The sequence below is a fragment of the Penicillium psychrofluorescens genome, assembly GCF_964197705.1.
Source record: "Penicillium psychrofluorescens genome assembly, chromosome: 4".
Lineage (NCBI taxonomy): Eukaryota > Fungi > Ascomycota > Eurotiomycetes > Eurotiales > Aspergillaceae > Penicillium > Penicillium psychrofluorescens.
Genome location: NC_133442.1, coordinates 1,764,908 through 1,781,328, shown reverse-complemented (window position 1 = coordinate 1,781,328; position 16,421 = coordinate 1,764,908). Strand labels below are relative to the sequence as shown.

The following is a 16,421-nucleotide window of genomic DNA, read 5'->3' as shown; positions in this document are numbered from 1 at the left end:
GACCCACCTTGGGTTTTGGATTGATATATATATGGCGGTGTTATGGTGCATTGGAGCTCCTTTGGCATAGATGGATAGATATTGGCTTACAAGTGGCTTACAGAATCTGCATATAATGAAGATAGACTCGTGAGATTCAAAGCAATCCAACGTAACAGAACATATTCACATAAAACATGACCCAACGAAACCCATGCATTCACACGCATAGAAAAAACACCAAATATCGATATCAATACCACCAACTCGTGCCAGACAAAAACACCATCCCGAAAAATAAACTGTCCAGAAAGACAAAGCATAAAGTGCGCTGATGAAGAGGTACAAAGATGCTGATTGATAGTATAAACGCCGGTGGAAGGGAGATAGAAGCGGACCCGGGAGAGACACGGGTCATGAAGAGTAGTAGGCGGCGGAGGGATGCAGAAAGGTAGGTATAAGTTGTCGGAGGTGGAGAGGGTCGGGCGGAGGGGAGGATGGTGTGTAGAGGAGGCGAGGCGAGGTGAGTGAGACAATGCACATATGCACAGATGTTTTTTTAATGATCATGATCCCATTAAGATGGTCAGACAGCCAGTAATCATGACGAGACAGTCTTGCCGTTGCAATCTGGAATCTTGAGGCCCGGTTTGACATTGCGCCCGGCGTCCATCAGGCCCCATTTATCTTCCCAGTCTTCGCCGGGGGTATTGTAGATGACTTTCCAGGGCTCGTCAAAGGCCTCGAACCTATGGTAGACAGTTAGATAGAATTCACAAAGTCCTCAACAAAAGAGATACATACCAGAAATACTCGGTGCCGTTCTCCAGAGCCTGGCAGACCCAGTCCGACATGTAAGTGTTCATGTTATCGATACTGGCAACCGACCCTGGCGTTGAAGGATCACACTCAGGGCTCGCACCGCAGTCTTTACCACCAGCGCTGGGCCAACCGGTTTCGGATATGATCTGCTTCTTGTTGGGTTCACCCGCGGACAGGTCCACGTCGTGCGTTTGCCAGAAGTCCCATGTCCAGGAGGCGGCTACCTCAGCGCTGACACCGGCGAAGAAAGGGTGGATGTTGGACATGACCATATCACAGGCAGCCACCAACTCGGCATTCCAGTTATTGCCTAGGTCGGAGGTGCCAATGATTAGGTCAATGTTGTGCTTGCCGGCCCAGGTGCGGACCTGTTTGATGTAGCCGAGCAGGTTGGTCTCGGCGGTTTGGATGTCAGGTCCTGCGCGGTACAGAGCCTCGTTCCCGACAATGATCCCTTTGAAAATCGAGGTGTCCTTGGTTTCACTGAGGATCTTGTAGAGCTGATCCAGCTGGCGATTGATCGTCGTGTGATTAGAGTCGATCCACACGCCCAACCAGACCTTCATGTCGGTCAATTCGAGCCGGTCGATCGCATGCAGCACCATCTCCGTCTGGTTGCAGTCCGTGCCGTACAACCGGACGTTGTTCGTCAGCTGCGTCAGCACCGCCATGTCGCGGGTGACGTTGTTCTGCGAGGGCGGATACTTGAGACACAGCGGATATTGCACTCCCCACGGGGTGTAGTCGATGCCGGGGAACACCTTGTGCAGCTCTGGGTTGTTCATCAGCGCCTTGATCTCCGCGGAGTCCTTGCCGAGATCTCCATTATCCGCTGCGTCCTGCGCCGCGCTCTGATCGTTCGATGATCCGTCCCCGGATTTATCTCGGCTTCCCAGCGTGCCTCCCACAGCACCACCGATGATCGCGCCGAGAATAATGACAGCAAGCAGGATGCCGACGAGCCATCCTCGCTTTTTACGACCTTCCATGTGCTTCCTGCGTGCCGATTTCTCTCCATCTCCCGATTCCAAACCGCCACCACCAGGGACTGGTCCGTATTCCGGGCCACTGTCAGTGGCACCCTTGCCCTTTCCGAAGAAGCCGCCCAACATTGCCCCACCGGCCGCACCGCCTGCTGCAGCAGCCGCTCCGTGTGATCCACGATTCCGTGCCGGAGTGAAGAATCCATCGTCGTCACCGTCGTCAGCAATCTCATCCGGGTTGATGTCGAGCGGTATGTTCGCGCCACTGTAGCCGCTGTAGTGGGATTGGCGCTGATAGGGCCCGTCGCTAATAATGCCGCCACCACCACTGTTGTAGCGTGAATGGTTTATGAAACTACTGCGGTGGGATTGGCCCTCATCGCCGAGGTGTGTCGATGACTGGCCGGGTGTCTGCATGCCTGGGGGAGACGTCGCCGCACCCAGAGCCATGTTGGAGCCATATGACCGGTCGTGTCGTAATGACTCGGCGCTACTATATGCCGCGGGAGGAACGTAGGGGTTGTCGGAGGGGGTTGAGTGGTAGCCTCGTTCGGCGGGCCCTGTGAAGCCATCGTTGTTCTGCATGCCGCGCACGGCATCGACGCCGCTCAGTCGATCGTGGGTATTGGCCACACCCAGCGCGATCCCACTGATGCCGCCGCCCACCGAGGCCGGACCGAGATTGTCCACGTCCGGCGTCACGGTCGAGTTGTCTCGCATCGACTGCGAGTAGCGGTGGGATGGCGGCGGGGGCACATCACGGCCATCGTAGTTGGAGTTGTCGTATCGCCGATGTGGACCGGACATGATTGCGTTGCGAGCAATTCAAACGACAGGTTTGTTTGTCGGAAAGAAAAATGGAGGAGGGAGAAGGTGGTGGGATTAATCAGTCGAGGGAGGAGGCAAAAGCGGAAGGAGGTGTTAGACTGGCATAGCACGCTAGGACTGGAATCCAGGGTTGGGATCCACGGTTTCCCACGACGGACGATAGGGTGGGTAAAGTAGACACGGAAATAAAATAGATTAAAAAAGAGAAAGGAAAAAAAATCAGCAGGATGAGGCTGTGTTTGAGGGTGGTGTCAGGTTGAAAGGGACGACAGCAAGGGAGAGAGATAATGGGGTTTAGCTTGCAACCAGTCAACAAATGGTGGCCGGGACAACCGGGTCAGTGCTGGAGACTAAGTATAGCAGTAGTTACCACACCAACCAGAATACTCATGCTGGTTGGGCACGACTAATTAATGTTGTACCTATTTCCTATTATTCTACTGCTTTTATCATTTCCAAATGTACAACCTCTTCTTTGCGATCTGTCTGATCACAAATCCATATCAAGGGCAGCCCATCTGGATCGGACCCTGGGGTGGACCCTTGTGGACCCTGGCCCTGGCAGCCTAGAGTGTCTATTTTTGGGCATCGCCAAAATTCCTTGCAGCAGAGACATCCGAGAACGTTCTGACGTTAGAGAAAATTCATTCATTCGTGGTATCGCGTACTATAGCCCTAAACACAAAAGAACACTAAGAAAATCCCATCCTCCATCCTGTAGAATCCTAACCCTAATATTGATCAGCGCCAAATCCTGTCCTTTCCAAGCCAACCCAATCCCATCATCGCCATCTCCCTTTTTTGGATCCCAAAGCATTTATAGAAAGAAGAAAAAGAAGGAAGAAAAAAAAAAGAAAAAGCCAACGCCATAAACCCACCATCTGACGACTAGCCCTCAACTTCCTCCGCACTCCGCTGCGCCGCGGACCCATGGGTCTCACCAGACTCAGTCGCCAGATTTCGGCCAGCGCGCTCGAGAAACCGGCGCTTGCCACGTCGCGTGTCAAAGTGGTCGGGGATGGTAGCCGGGTCCTGTCCGGCGGCCAACATACTGCTTCGCATTTTGTTGCGGTAAGCGTCTACTGTAACCGGAAACTAGTCAGCCATGTTCTTTGGTGAGACAATGTTTCAGCCGCGCCCGGGATCTCCGTCCCACGTGCTCCCGGCCGGGGGATGGAACTTGGGTAGGGCTATTTATGAAGAAAGTGAAACAAACAAACATACACGATCGCTGCAAAAATAGCGTGCGCCCGGCAAACGCTCGGCTCTGGCTCCAGCTCATGCGGTAGGCAAGGTCATTGAGGAGAACTTCCTTGCGGTGCTTGCGCCGCGAGAGCTGTGGCACCGCGATTTCGCGCTCGCCACCGTCCAGCGACGGCGCAGGTACGAGCGTCCGGCTGACTGTCGCTGCCTCGGCGTCGTCGGCCTGCTCGGCGTCGTCTCGGAAGAAGCGCTTCCCCGGAACGACCTGGCCCGGCGCGTCTTTCATCTGCACGGGGAAGTAGGTGCGCGGGTAGACGGCGTTTGAGCGGCGGTACGAGTCCGGGATCTCGTGCATCTTAACATCGTCTAGCAGGATCTTGACTCGCACGCGCGCTCCGCGCTGCGGGTCGTCTACCTGCAGGAACTTGCGGCGTTTGCCGCCAGGCAGCGAGCCGAAGAGCTCGGCATGCGTGGGATTTTGCTCGTCCGTGTCGTCGTCGGCGCCGCGGCTGGGCGTCGCGATAGGGTGGTGTCGACCCACAGGGTTGAAGTTGCTGTTTCCCTGATGGAGCGGCGGCATCGACGGCCCAGCACTGGAGCTGGGCGCTGCTGGTAGATTAAGAGAGCCGTGGAAAACCTGCGCGGGGCGGAGATCGGTTGCAGATGGGAGACGACCTGTGTCAATGGATGTACGCGGTACACCAGTAGGATATTCTGCGGTGCCTATAGTAGGGGACGCAAGCAGGACAGGGAGAAATTAGCCTACGCTGTACTTCATGTCGGGTGACAAATTCAGGTTGCAAGGGGGAAAAAAGAAGAAAAGAAAGATGACAAGAAAGAAATGACAAGAAACGCGGCGGTATCAAATGGTAAGACGATAGATAGAGCGCACAGGGTATGAGGAATAACACACGAACAAAAGAAAGCCAACACAAGAATGAAAGAAGCATGTCCAGTCCAGATAAGGAATACACGAGTGGACCGACGACCGTCTTATACAGCCATCGAGAGACACATGCACACTGCAACAACATCCCACATATACACATACAGCACATACAAGGTAAAAACGCCGTTCCCAGAGAATTCCCCCTTTAGGTAGGGTAGAGGATACATGATCATAGGGCATATCCCGCCGCGCACGGTGCAAAAGAGACATCGAACGACAACGGAACAGAATATGAACATCATATATGGTGAAACATACCGCTGACTTCCTCATGGTTTGGGCTTCCATCTGGTTGAGCATGAGCATGATGATGATGCATATGTTGATGAGCCATGGACATGGACCCAAGATTCGGGCGAGGCGCCGGCGGCGCCATATGACCACCACCACCGATTCCAGGAGCGACCGGACTGGCGGCAGCCATATGCGGAGGAGGAGCAGGGGCTGGAGCCGATGCCCGTCGATTGATCTTGGCCTGCCTGCGAACCCGCCGACTGCGCAGCCGAGGATCCTGGTTGCTGTTTCGCCAACTATCCACGGCTCGCTGGATGAGTCCGCGCTTTCCTTGCAAGGCCTGGTTCAATTGAGCCAGCGCCCACCCGACTGCGTTGCACTCGGTCTCATAAACCAGCCGGTTACCCCGGTATTGGTCCTTGCTGCAGCACGCTCGCGGATACACGCAGTTCTCTGTCTTGAACTCCTGGCTGAGGTTATCCACGTTCACTGACTCGACGTCACAGCGAATGGTGTATTCCATCTTGATCCTGTCGCGCGAGTACTCAAAAGCAATCCACTGCACCCCATTGCTGTCCTGCCGCACGACCAGCGGTGTTGTGGCGGGAATGGGTCCAGGGGCTGCGCTGGAGCTGGTTCCTAGCGGCGGGCTTTGATGGGCGTTGTTGGCCTGCATGCTGGGGTTGCCTGGTCCAGGGAGCGGCGGGTTGAGCATCGCTCGTTGCGGTGGAGTGGGTTGCTGCGACGAGTCCATCTTGAGGATGGGGCTGTTCGATAGAGCGGAAGAGTGTGGCGGCATCTGCGCTGAGGTGGTTTGAGGAGGCATCATCATGGATTGCGTTGTAAGTGGGTTTTGCTGAGGAGACGGGTGTGTGGCGTATGGTGAGGGCTGGACGGGGTTCATCGGTGAGTACGGCGGATATCCATACATCTGCGGCGCCATCTGGGGCGACTGTGTGTAGATGTGGCGGCCATGCTGGTCGTGCGGTGGTTGCGATGCCACCGACGCCGGTGAGCCGGACTGAGGAGTATGATAGATTGGGGGATATGGTCTCTGCATTTGAGCGGTGGTTGCCATGAGGTCGGGCGGTCCTACAGACTGCGTGTCAGTGCTATGGTCACCGACTAGAGAGAGCAACCGAGCTAAATTTACCGCTAGAGTGATACTGCCCCGGGGTAGACGAGGTGGTGTATGGAGTCGGGTGGGTAGTGTAGTAGGGTGATTCTTGCGACGGTGGTCCGTATGGGCTCTGGGGCTGTAGGACGCTGTTTCCTAGGCGGTGGGAGTATGTGCCCGAGGGGATCGAGGTCGCGGGTTGAATAGGCGACGCAGGGCCGGGCTTCTGTGGTTGTACAAGTCCGGCTGATCGAGGTTGTTGTAAGGAGTGCTGAGACTGTTGTGAGCCCGGATGCCCCGAACTGCTGTGACGAAGCTGTGGCAGAAGCGCATTATCAGTATCAAAGGAAGAATCGGATGTTCAGCGCACAACTGCTCGAGCCCGACTGCATGGTGATATGACAACCTTACAAGGTGGCCGCGGGAGAGCAAAAGGAGAAGAGAAAAACACGAAGAGTCTATGGACACAACAGATGAAGAACGGACGGAGTGACGCCATAAATCAAGACAGTATGTGGAAACCGTAAGCATGGCATCCGGTCATGGAGGGGTTGGATTGGGCCACGGAGCAGCAATGCCTTGCAACAGGGGTGAGGGCATTTGGTGCGTAACCAAGAGCCAGGGTGCTGCCAGGATTGCCGGTCCAGGGTCGAAGCAATGCGGCAGATCTGTGTCACCTTTGGTGTCTCAAGACTGCGAACCCGGGAGAATCAAACACTCGAGGCTGAAAATCTGCCCCATAGCGTCGGAGCCGCTGATAGCTGGTACAGCTGGGGTAGCCTCGGAAGCATTGCGCTGAGTGATGCCTTGCACCGCTGATTGCTTTGCGAAGATGGACCTTTGGCCGTGCAGCATTCTGACGAGACCTTATCCTTCGTGTCTCAGAGAGGGCAAAACACTCCTTTGTCCGAGTCCCAGGCCATTGAACGAATTGAACTGGAGAGTACCAGCATAGCTCCTTGCAAAGAAGAATCGCGCTGCAATGACCAAAATCGCAGCGACATGCACTCCGAGAGACCAACATGGAAAAAAGAGACAGCAAAAGGCAAAGAAAAGGAAAAGAAAGAAAAAAAGACTACCAATGGCCTGATGATATTCAAGTAGGGAAAAAGACTCTCACAACACAAGACATAAATTGCAGTCGGGCAGAAGAGACAAAACAAGGAACTTACCGGATCTTCCACAGGATCTTCCTTGTAGTTGGCAGGAACGGGCGAAGGAACAAGGTCAGCCTGTACCATGCCGGTCAAAAAATGACAACTTTTCGCAGTCAATGCTTGAATCTGGCGAGGTACTCGCTTTCTGGGCGGGATCCGATCACGATCTGGCGGCAGTGGGAAAGCAATGACCAGGGGAGGAAGAAGCGCGCGTGGAGCGACTGTCACAATGGATCCGGGCACGAGGGCGATCCGTGAGGCTGCGTGACGGCTAGTCACTGACTACTGACTGGGGTTCAGGACTCGACGTGGGCAACGGTTGCGATGCGAGTTACAGGCCGGTGGAGGGTCCAGGGTTGTTATTTAGCTGCACCGGGGAGCCCCATTTCTCGCCTGTTGTCGATGAGCGATAAAAAGAGGTGGGAAAAATAATAAAAAAAAAGAAAAAAAAAAGACAAGGGAAAAAAAGGAAGAGAATAAAAGCCTAATGGGGAATGGTGGCAGACACGAAAAAGAATCGTGGAGAGAAAGAGAGAGGGAGGAAGAGGAATCTTCTGACAGGACCGCGGGAATAATAATAATAATATGGACCCGAATAGGTGCAGCAGAGCGATTACAGCCGGGCTCACATCCGATATACTGGGAGAGGAATAGTCAAGGGGGCGATGAGGTGCACCATGCAGAACGGTGCGTGGTGAGAACAAAGGTAACAGACCTCGGAGGAGTGGAGGGACGCTGATACGCTCGAGGACGAAAGACAAAGAGGTGGACCCGTGACGTTATCAAGGAGGGTTTACATCCAGATGTGTTAGGGCTTGAAAGGCACCCTAATGTTTGCCCTTTATGACGTTCCAGCAGCATCAAACGCTCGACCCCACCAGAAGCAATTGCGGAGTTGAACGGCCTGATGGGCTGGCTGACGGTATGTAACTAAAGGACGGTTTCAGGTACCCTTTTTGTGCGATTTCCACATCTCGGAGTATATCGAACGAAGGATCGGCGGGGCTTTCTTTGTTGCTGCTGCGGAACTCCACTTGAAGTGATCGGACTCAGCCTTGTTTCTTTTCCTTCACTCTCCCCAAATAAACTCGAAACAGCCTAACGGCCGCCCACTGTGACCCGAGTGCGTTCGTGAGTGGCAGAAAGTCGCTGTGCAACCCGGTCGAAAAAGGCGCAGCGGCTGATCCTCAACCCCCCCTGTCCGCCACTGGATGAACTAGTTCCACGGCCGTACGATGATCGATGCTGCTGCTTCCCGCTGACGACGAAGCTGCGCCGCATTTCTCTCGAACCTGCGGCACGGTCGAGTCCTGATCTGGCTGCTTCTAACTCACTAACTAAAAGTCTAGACAAGGTCGCCCAAGACCGGCCTTGACTCGTCGATTACACGGATGGACCAATGGACGGGCAGATCGCTCAATGCTCCGATGCGGGCCTCCACCCGAGTTCGCCCCTAGTCTGGAATGGCGTTAGGCTAGTTGGACTTGGCGCTGTTCTGGTCAAAACGCTGTTGGTTCGAGAAGCAACTGTGACGTCGACTAGCACCCGAAGTTCTTTGTACTCTGTACACACCTTCCGAGGAGAGCGAGTTCTCCGGGTAACTGGTCTGCAATCGGCATCTCGGCACCCGACCCCTTCCGCTTCACTAGATCCGCGTGTGCAGTTCTCTCGCCCATGCCCAAGAGAAAGATCGGTAGTCCGGGGGCCGCGGGGCCTTCCGCGAAGGTCTGTGAATTGGGTTTCTCATGATTATGATTGGAGAGAGGCCGCAGTATCCCAGACGATCCTCCATCTGTGGTTTCCTGATTAGGCCTACGCTCCAGCAGTCGAAGGGGCCCTCCCACTCAGAGAGCATTCAGGAACGGGTAATCGGCTCCGGAGGCTCAGTAATGGCCGTAAGGGGCAATCAACGTGCCGATTGGCGACGACCAGACAATTCGCTGAAAATAATACGGCGTTGCATTGATTTATTCACGGCGAAGATTGTGGATGCCGGTTCCTTCCAGAAGCAGGCTAGTCCTCGTCTTCAGGCGGCCATTCAGGAGAGATCGTCCACTATTGTTGGCTGCACGGGCGGAGACTCGGGAGGCACTGGGGAGCCTATCTCAGGAACTCAGGCCAAGGTTGGGGCTAATCCAGTCAATCGCGGTGCACGACCCTCTTTTCCACTCTGGGGCCGAGCGAAACGGTGGCCTGTGGACGGGCCATGATTGGCATCGCTCCGTGATCGATGCAGGGTGCCGGCCTCGCCAGTGTCCTTTGACCCACCTCTCTTTTTTTTTTCTTTTTTTTTCCCAGCTGAGACTTCACAGCAAATGTAATTTCTTTTCGCAGAAACGATTCTCGGGTGGAAAGAGACATAGATAGACCCACTGGTCGCTGCCGTGCTACCAAATTTGGTGTGTGGTCTGGCCTGGTGCGTGGTCTGGCCACTGCCAAAGCTAGCTCTGTATGTAGCTCCGGTCTGGTATGAACTTCGCTCCTCGGTGAGCACATGCCATCCAGCGCGCAATGTCACACAGTTCCAGAGAGGTTGCACCGTCGGTATCGGGATTATAGTAAGCAGACTAAAACGAGAGAGAAAAAAAAAATACAACCGTGCCAGCGGTTGATCAGCCCAGGGGTTAACAAAGAAGTGCCACTGCCGCCCCGGATCGACTGGGGCGTGGCAAATAGCCAGACGTTGGACAAGGTCGGGCCAGGGTTCACTCCGCTCATTACTACACGACATCCAGGGCAAAGAAAGAATCACTACGCCGCCGTCGATCGGGGAGGGTTGTTGCGTCATGCTCCGGCGACAAAGAACAGACGAAAAACCAGCGACAGGCCTGAGCGGCCTATTACTGAATTCGTTTGCAGCTCTGGCTGGCTTCCGACATGAGGGCCCCGTCTGCACGTTGGGACGCAAATTTCGTGGGTCTTCTCGCTCCCCCTTGCAGCGCGCATATTACTCCGACTATCTATAACCTCATGGAGGAAATCTCCGTGGTGAGAGGGCCGATGGACATTCGCTTAGCCGCTTAGCAAGCAATAGACGGGCATCTTAGCGTGTGTCTGTCAACGAATTGATTAAAGTTGTCACACCCCGGTTGACTCTATTGATGCAATGGCCATTGGCAACAATCCATGGGCATCCCCCAACTCCGCACGTCGCCCATTCCATGGTACCGGCGAGTTAGCGCCTGGCTAGCCAGCTAATCAGAACCGGGATCACTACCACATCCTGAGCTTCACATAGGGCGGCTCTCGCCGATTCTCCCCCCCCTCTTCGTGCTTTGCATGCCAAACTAACTCGTGCTGGTCATTGGTTTCGCCCCCGCATCGAGCCAACAAGAAAGCGACTGCTAACTATTTCCGGCCCCACCATCCGGAGCCGACGGGGGTCAATCAATTATCAGACCGCACAGTGACAGACAACCAACTACTTTACAACCAAAACTACTGAGACACATATATACACTCTAAATTAGACGGGTTTGTTTTCCCATGGATCTCGCTTCGTAATAATGGACCACCCTATCGATCATGCGGTCAAGGATTGCCACCGATTTTCTTTCGGGTGTGCTGTGCTCCTGCAGCTGCGCCGATGGCGTGTCGCGTGGCGGACATGCTGTTTCAGGATGTTTCTCCAGACCGCAGCTGCAGATGGATTCTCGCCCACAATGATCCAAGAGGATCGCATGTAATCTAGTGAAGAGGAGGGGGTGTCTGTTCCTATACTTAGGGCCTGGCCACCAGTGACTAGCTCCCAACTAACTGTACACGGTCCGTCCGTCAGGCCCCTCAGGTCTCCACCGGAGCAATACCTACTCGTAGCTTTCGTTGTCGTCTTCTTTTGCTTTCTATCGAGGAAATTGATTGCGAAGCACACAACTCAAAAATGATCCACCTTGTTGAGCCCTTGCCCCAGTCGCTGAACCATAATAGATTGGACCCGAGTGCTAATAAAAAAAAAAAATAAAAACCAAAAAAAAATCTGCGACTGGTCTAGTTCTTCAGACACCATGCCCACCACAAGCAAACCTAGGGTTCGAGTTCGCCCCCATAGCCGGCGCGTCGATCCCCGACGGGGAGGGAAGGAGACATGATGGGGGCCGTTATCGCCACGAGCAGCTCTTCCCGTCAGGCCAAGAGACAAGTAATACACCTATACTACATACTACGGGTACTTACTGTACATCAGCAGTTTCAAGATCCGGCACAGGATTCGATTCGGGCATTAATCGGGCGTGAAAACAAACCCAGCGCCCCTGTTCCCTCGCACCCCCCTCAAATCAAATCAAAGCACAGCACAGACAACAAAATACTAACTAAAGGGCGAGTGATTGTTGATGATTTGCTATGTGGCGCAAATATTTCCACCACCCCAGACGGCGGATCGACGCGACGGAAGATTTGGCCCGCGAATCGAGGCCCTCGCTGCGGTCGGAGGATGACTCCGTATGGGGACGCGTGGACTTCATTTGGGTGGATTTGCGACACAGTCAGATCGAGGGGCGGCAGATGTGCATATGCCATCGTAACAAAGGAGGTAGTTTACACGCTTACGCCAAATGAAAAAATTTGAAAAAATTTTGATCACCGCTGAATATTACTGCTATCATTCATTCTTCCCACCCATTTATCACATCTGGCGAGGAGTTCGGTTTCCGAGCTTTCCCTCCGTCTGGTACCCTAACCTCACTAAAGTACATTCAGGCTGAAAATGGGGAACATGGACCGCGCCATGGCCAATCATTGCCCGCTACAATCTAGGCGATGTGCAAAGCAAGCAGAAAATGCCGCACCTGGCTACTATACAGCCCCAGCTATGGATAAGTAGATTTCAGCCTGAAAGAGCCCGAAAGACAATAATAAATAATAAAAAGAAGGGAAAAAAGTCAAATAAGCGAATGAAGACCAGGCAAAATACAATCTTTCCCACTCTTCTCCTTTGTCGCTCGCGTGCCTAGAAATCGTGTAGGGAAAAGCACTTATCCACTGGTGCTGACTGGCCCTAGGCCTTTGTCGTTAGTGGTAGCAAGCAACGCCCGTCGTACGGTAGCAGGTAAGATACATACAGAGGGAGTGGCATCATCGCCGTCATAACTATCGTCATCCCGGGCTGTTGAACGAGATGGATAGGTGTAGGGATTCATGCCCCGCGCAATGACGACACAAGACCTCGAGGCCTGAGTAATGCAGCACAAACCATGATACGCGGCGCCTATTACAGGGCACCGGTGTGCCAGAATGTTTGCTTCGAACGTTGTTGTGGCGCAATGGCTAGAACAAGGTATGTGCGGTGGTATCACTGCGTCGTGTCTATCATTTCCGAATCATCCAAGGCATTGCGATTGCTACAGTGTACATCACTTGCTAGGGGTCGGCTATCATCATACACTAATGGACCATGTACGTTCGAGGTGCATAAGCGCCGGTCGGGTGGAGATTCTGTGCTGTCTGTGGTCTTGCGTATTGGTTAACAATCCAGACGGTGGGTGGCGCAAGCCATGTGTGCGGCGCAGGGAATGCAGGTTGGTCTCTGAGGATAACGAGGTCTATTCTGTTCAGTCGTGGTAAAGAAATGCGCTGGGTATGAAGAGGTTTTATATACACAATTCAAACAGAATGCTAGGCTATATGTTATGCATGTAGTGACGAGGAAGCTCAACAGAAAGGTGGTTAGCGATGGTTAGAATGGACATCATGTAAAACAAGCCCCTTTCAATGCCCAGGCCGCGTCTCGACTAGTAAGATTGTGGTCTAATGAGATCTTTCCTCGGCGGGCACAGCAGTAGGGTTCATCCGAGGCCGCTCAGATTCTGTCGCCGTGTGAGTCGATTCGCGCGGCCGCGAGGGCAAAGAAAGCTTGTCCTGCTCTGAGGTCGGCTTCGGCGGGGCTTCAATCGCCTTCGGGGTCTCATCTTCTTCATCCTCGTCGTCAGTAGCACTCGAGGACTCGTTAGAGCGATGGCCGCGACGATGAGACTCGTCTCTGTGATGACGCCTGTCTCGTACAGACTCTTGGTGCCGAGCATCTGAACAAACACTAGTTAGTGACCTCCTTTTCTATGCTAGAAAGATAATGTTCAAAAGCAAAGCTCACCTCGGATCTCCTTCGTCTTGATAGCATACGCTTGAATCTCCTCCTTGCTCAACACTCGCAGGGCAATGACATAGTCCGACCGCTCCTCGAACCGCTCGTTGCCCATCTCCAGCGCCGCCGGATTGACGAGCCTCCGATCAATCTTCGTCCATCGCGCACCCGGCGGAACCCCCTGTTCATGGGCATCTTTGAGCGGCGCAACACCTTCGCGCACGGGGTTGCGCTCCTCGGGGAAGCTGGGCCGGGGGGCTTTCAGGATACCTTTCCGGGAAGCCTCGGGCTCTTTGAAACTGGGTGGCTCCACTGCAATGGGTCTTCTCGGCTTGTCATCACCGGACCGCGAGTGTCGAGAGTCATCCGACGTTCTTTCAGACCCCGAGGGCCGGGGCCGGTGCGACGAGCGATCCCGGGTCCGTCTGCTTGATCGATCAGCGTCGCTGGAACTGTCTGTGCTGCTGTGTCTGCGACGCTCTGATGAAGATGGTTCGCGCCGGTAGTTGCGGAGATCTTCATCGGATGAGTGTATGTCCGATTCACTCTCGGCGGGCTTTTGAGAGCGCCTGCTTGGTCGACTGCGACCATGACTGGAGTCGGGCTCTAGGGATAATTGCTTGCTTCGTTCAGGGCTGTCTGGCTCGCGGGATGGGGGTTGGACCCGATCGTACCCGCGGTCATAGTCGCGAGGATTTCCGCGGCTGCGTCTGGAGGAATGGTGGTTGTAGTCCTCCATGTCTGAATAGGCACCACCGGCCAGGGCCACTGTGCCTAGTCCTGGGGCCATCCGCTCCATATCTGTATGTCTCCTAGAAGGTCTATCATCCGCATATCGGTCATGATCTCCCTTGTGATGGGACCTGGGAGGATCGCGCCGGGAACGGTGACGCCCGTGCTTTTCTGGATGTGAAGAGTAGCCATCATCGGAGTCATGGTGGGCCGAAACGAGAGCAGGTTCGTACGGCCCTCGTTTCGATCTGGAAGTAGCAGGACCATCGTCCGCGCCATGGGCCGAGTTTCGTGGGCGTCCTTCGTGTTCGGTGTCGAGCTTGTCAAAGCCACGATAGCTTGGCGGCGGCCCGTGAGACCGGGGCTCCTTGCTACGCACCAGCCACGGTGGAGGATCATCCATCTCCGTCATGCTGAGCGGTCGTTCCTTGTGCCGTGGTGCTCGGTGGCTCGTCCGGACCGGGTAGTCCACATCAAATTGCTCTCTAGGAGTGGTATAGGAGTATGCATCGTAGTCATCAAGATCTTCGCCCTTCCTCATACCATCATATGCTGGATGCGGGGGGTGACTCCGTGGATGAACGCGGGAGCTACGGTGCCCTGTTCGTCGATCTGCATCATGGGGATGTCGCCGGCCCGTATCACTCGCGTAGTCGGTGTTATAAACTCGACGATGACGCCCTCCATCTCGAGCGGACGCAGGAGCCAGATATTGACCGGAATCCCGGGGCGATGGGTTGGGCGAGTGGTGACGACCAGAAGTGATCACCGGCGACGGCCGGTGATGGGACGAAGAAGACGGCACCGCAAGTCTCATGGGCGTGTCATACTGGTCCAGTGTATTGCTCCGGGGCTTCGGTCGAACATTGTACTCGGTTCGTCTTTTGGTCGACTGACCCGGGTCTCGGTAGGTTTGCGAGGCGACGGGCTGGGCTTCGAGTCTGTGGCTGGGGAGACGAGTGGATGAGCTCCGATGCGGCACATCCGATCGGTAACCGTCATAACCATCGCGGCTGCTCCGCGGGGTCTCGTGCGGATCGTAGGACGAGCCCAGATGCATCATCCCCGTGGAAGCCCGCATCGGATCGTCCATGTACTGGTGCCGCCCGGGGGACAGATTCCGGTAGTATGTCGAGCTCATCGCTGCCTCTGGCGGTGGTGGGCAGGGAATTCGAGGAATCGATGACAGCAATGCTGAGAGGGCGGGGAAAGGAGGGCCCGGAGAAGCGGGATGTCGGGGATTTATATCCTGTAGAAGACTCCGGAAGCGTCGAGAGGGCAGAGAAAGAGCAAATAGGGGCAACAGTCAAGGCTGGCGATTTTTTCAGTCCTTGTCGTCGCGGTGGCGTTGATGCCCAATCTCAGGGGAAATAGATTAATAGATAGATGGCGAAGTGCCTGACTGAGGGAAAACGGTTCTTAATAATAAAGCGCGACCGAGTGGGTTATTGCCATGACGCACTGTGGGTGGATGGCGGTCCACTTGAAAACTCCCGAGTCCCTCAGACTTGAAAAGGGCAAAGAGTAAACAAAGAGGACCATGGAACCACCATCTTGCCCACCCAAAGATCGTCACCGACTCCATGCCTCCCATTGCGCGCAGCTGCCATACAATGCCCGCGGCTCGTGGCGGTCAACGCCAGTCATTCACTGTCATTCTCTTGGCTCCGCTCCACTTGGTTCCTTTGATTAATAGCGCCCGACGCACCCGGGCGAAGTCAAGTGAGGCGTGCCGAGTGGAATAATGATAGTGGGCGATGATCTCATTCCCCGGCGGGAGAGAGAAAGCTGGTTTGGGGGTCCCCTCACGATGTGAAGGGACTAGCTCACGAACTACTATTCCGGCCAGCGAAGACAACCGATTTATAGTCTTTTTTTTCTGCTGGTCGGCGAACTAGCCCACGCAACGTGGACGTATCCACCACATCGACGAAATATGTGTGATTGGCGGCCTGCAGCATCGCCTCCAGTATGCCCTGACCAGTGCAGTAGTTGGCAGTAACTTAGTTACAACGCTAGCTCAGCTATGTGGGAGATCCATTTTCCAGATGCCGGTATTGACCTTTAGTGGCTCTTTGCTTCTTCCGAGAGGAGGATATTACTTGATAGATCCTGGGCGGGTTCCATGTCCGCCAGCCGGACCAGCGGTATGATCTGGGAGTATATTTTCCACATTTACTAACTCTCTAGCCGGAAGAGTGTTAACAACGTTCACCTTGGTGTTATTATCTGCCGGGGTACCCCGAAGTATACACCCGCCCTGCCATATTCTTCCTGCATCCTCTTCGACTGCGCCATAACACCCCAGAGGCAGGGCGAGTCCCGGCCTCTTCCGTAC

General features: G+C 54.5%; 3 protein-coding genes across 3 annotated transcripts; all 3 read right to left on the bottom strand.

Moving 5' to 3' along the window:
• Positions 1-580: 580 nt before the first annotated feature.
• PFLUO_LOCUS6359 (uncharacterized protein) lies at positions 581-2,591 on the bottom strand (the record flags this gene model as incomplete). The annotated part of the gene is made up of 2 exons (XM_073783897.1): positions 581-728; positions 784-2,591. The coding sequence occupies 2 exons, from the start codon at positions 2,589-2,591 to the stop codon at positions 581-583; spliced, it is 1,956 nt and encodes a 651-aa protein (XP_073640406.1).
• Positions 2,592-3,500: 909 nt separating this feature from the next.
• On the bottom strand, positions 3,501-7,356 carry PFLUO_LOCUS6358 (uncharacterized protein; the record flags this gene model as incomplete). The annotated part of the gene is made up of 5 exons (XM_073783896.1): positions 3,501-3,694; positions 3,837-4,490; positions 5,023-6,090; positions 6,152-6,431; positions 7,288-7,356. 5 exons carry the CDS (start codon positions 7,354-7,356, stop codon positions 3,501-3,503), a joined length of 2,265 nt encoding a protein of 754 aa, XP_073640405.1.
• Positions 7,357-13,017: 5,661 nt separating this feature from the next.
• Positions 13,018-15,224, bottom strand: PFLUO_LOCUS6357 (uncharacterized protein; the record flags this gene model as incomplete). The annotated part of the gene is made up of 2 exons (XM_073783895.1): positions 13,018-13,292; positions 13,361-15,224. The coding sequence occupies 2 exons, from the start codon at positions 15,222-15,224 to the stop codon at positions 13,018-13,020; spliced, it is 2,139 nt and encodes a 712-aa protein (XP_073640404.1).
• Between the last annotated feature and the right edge of the window lie 1,197 nt (positions 15,225-16,421).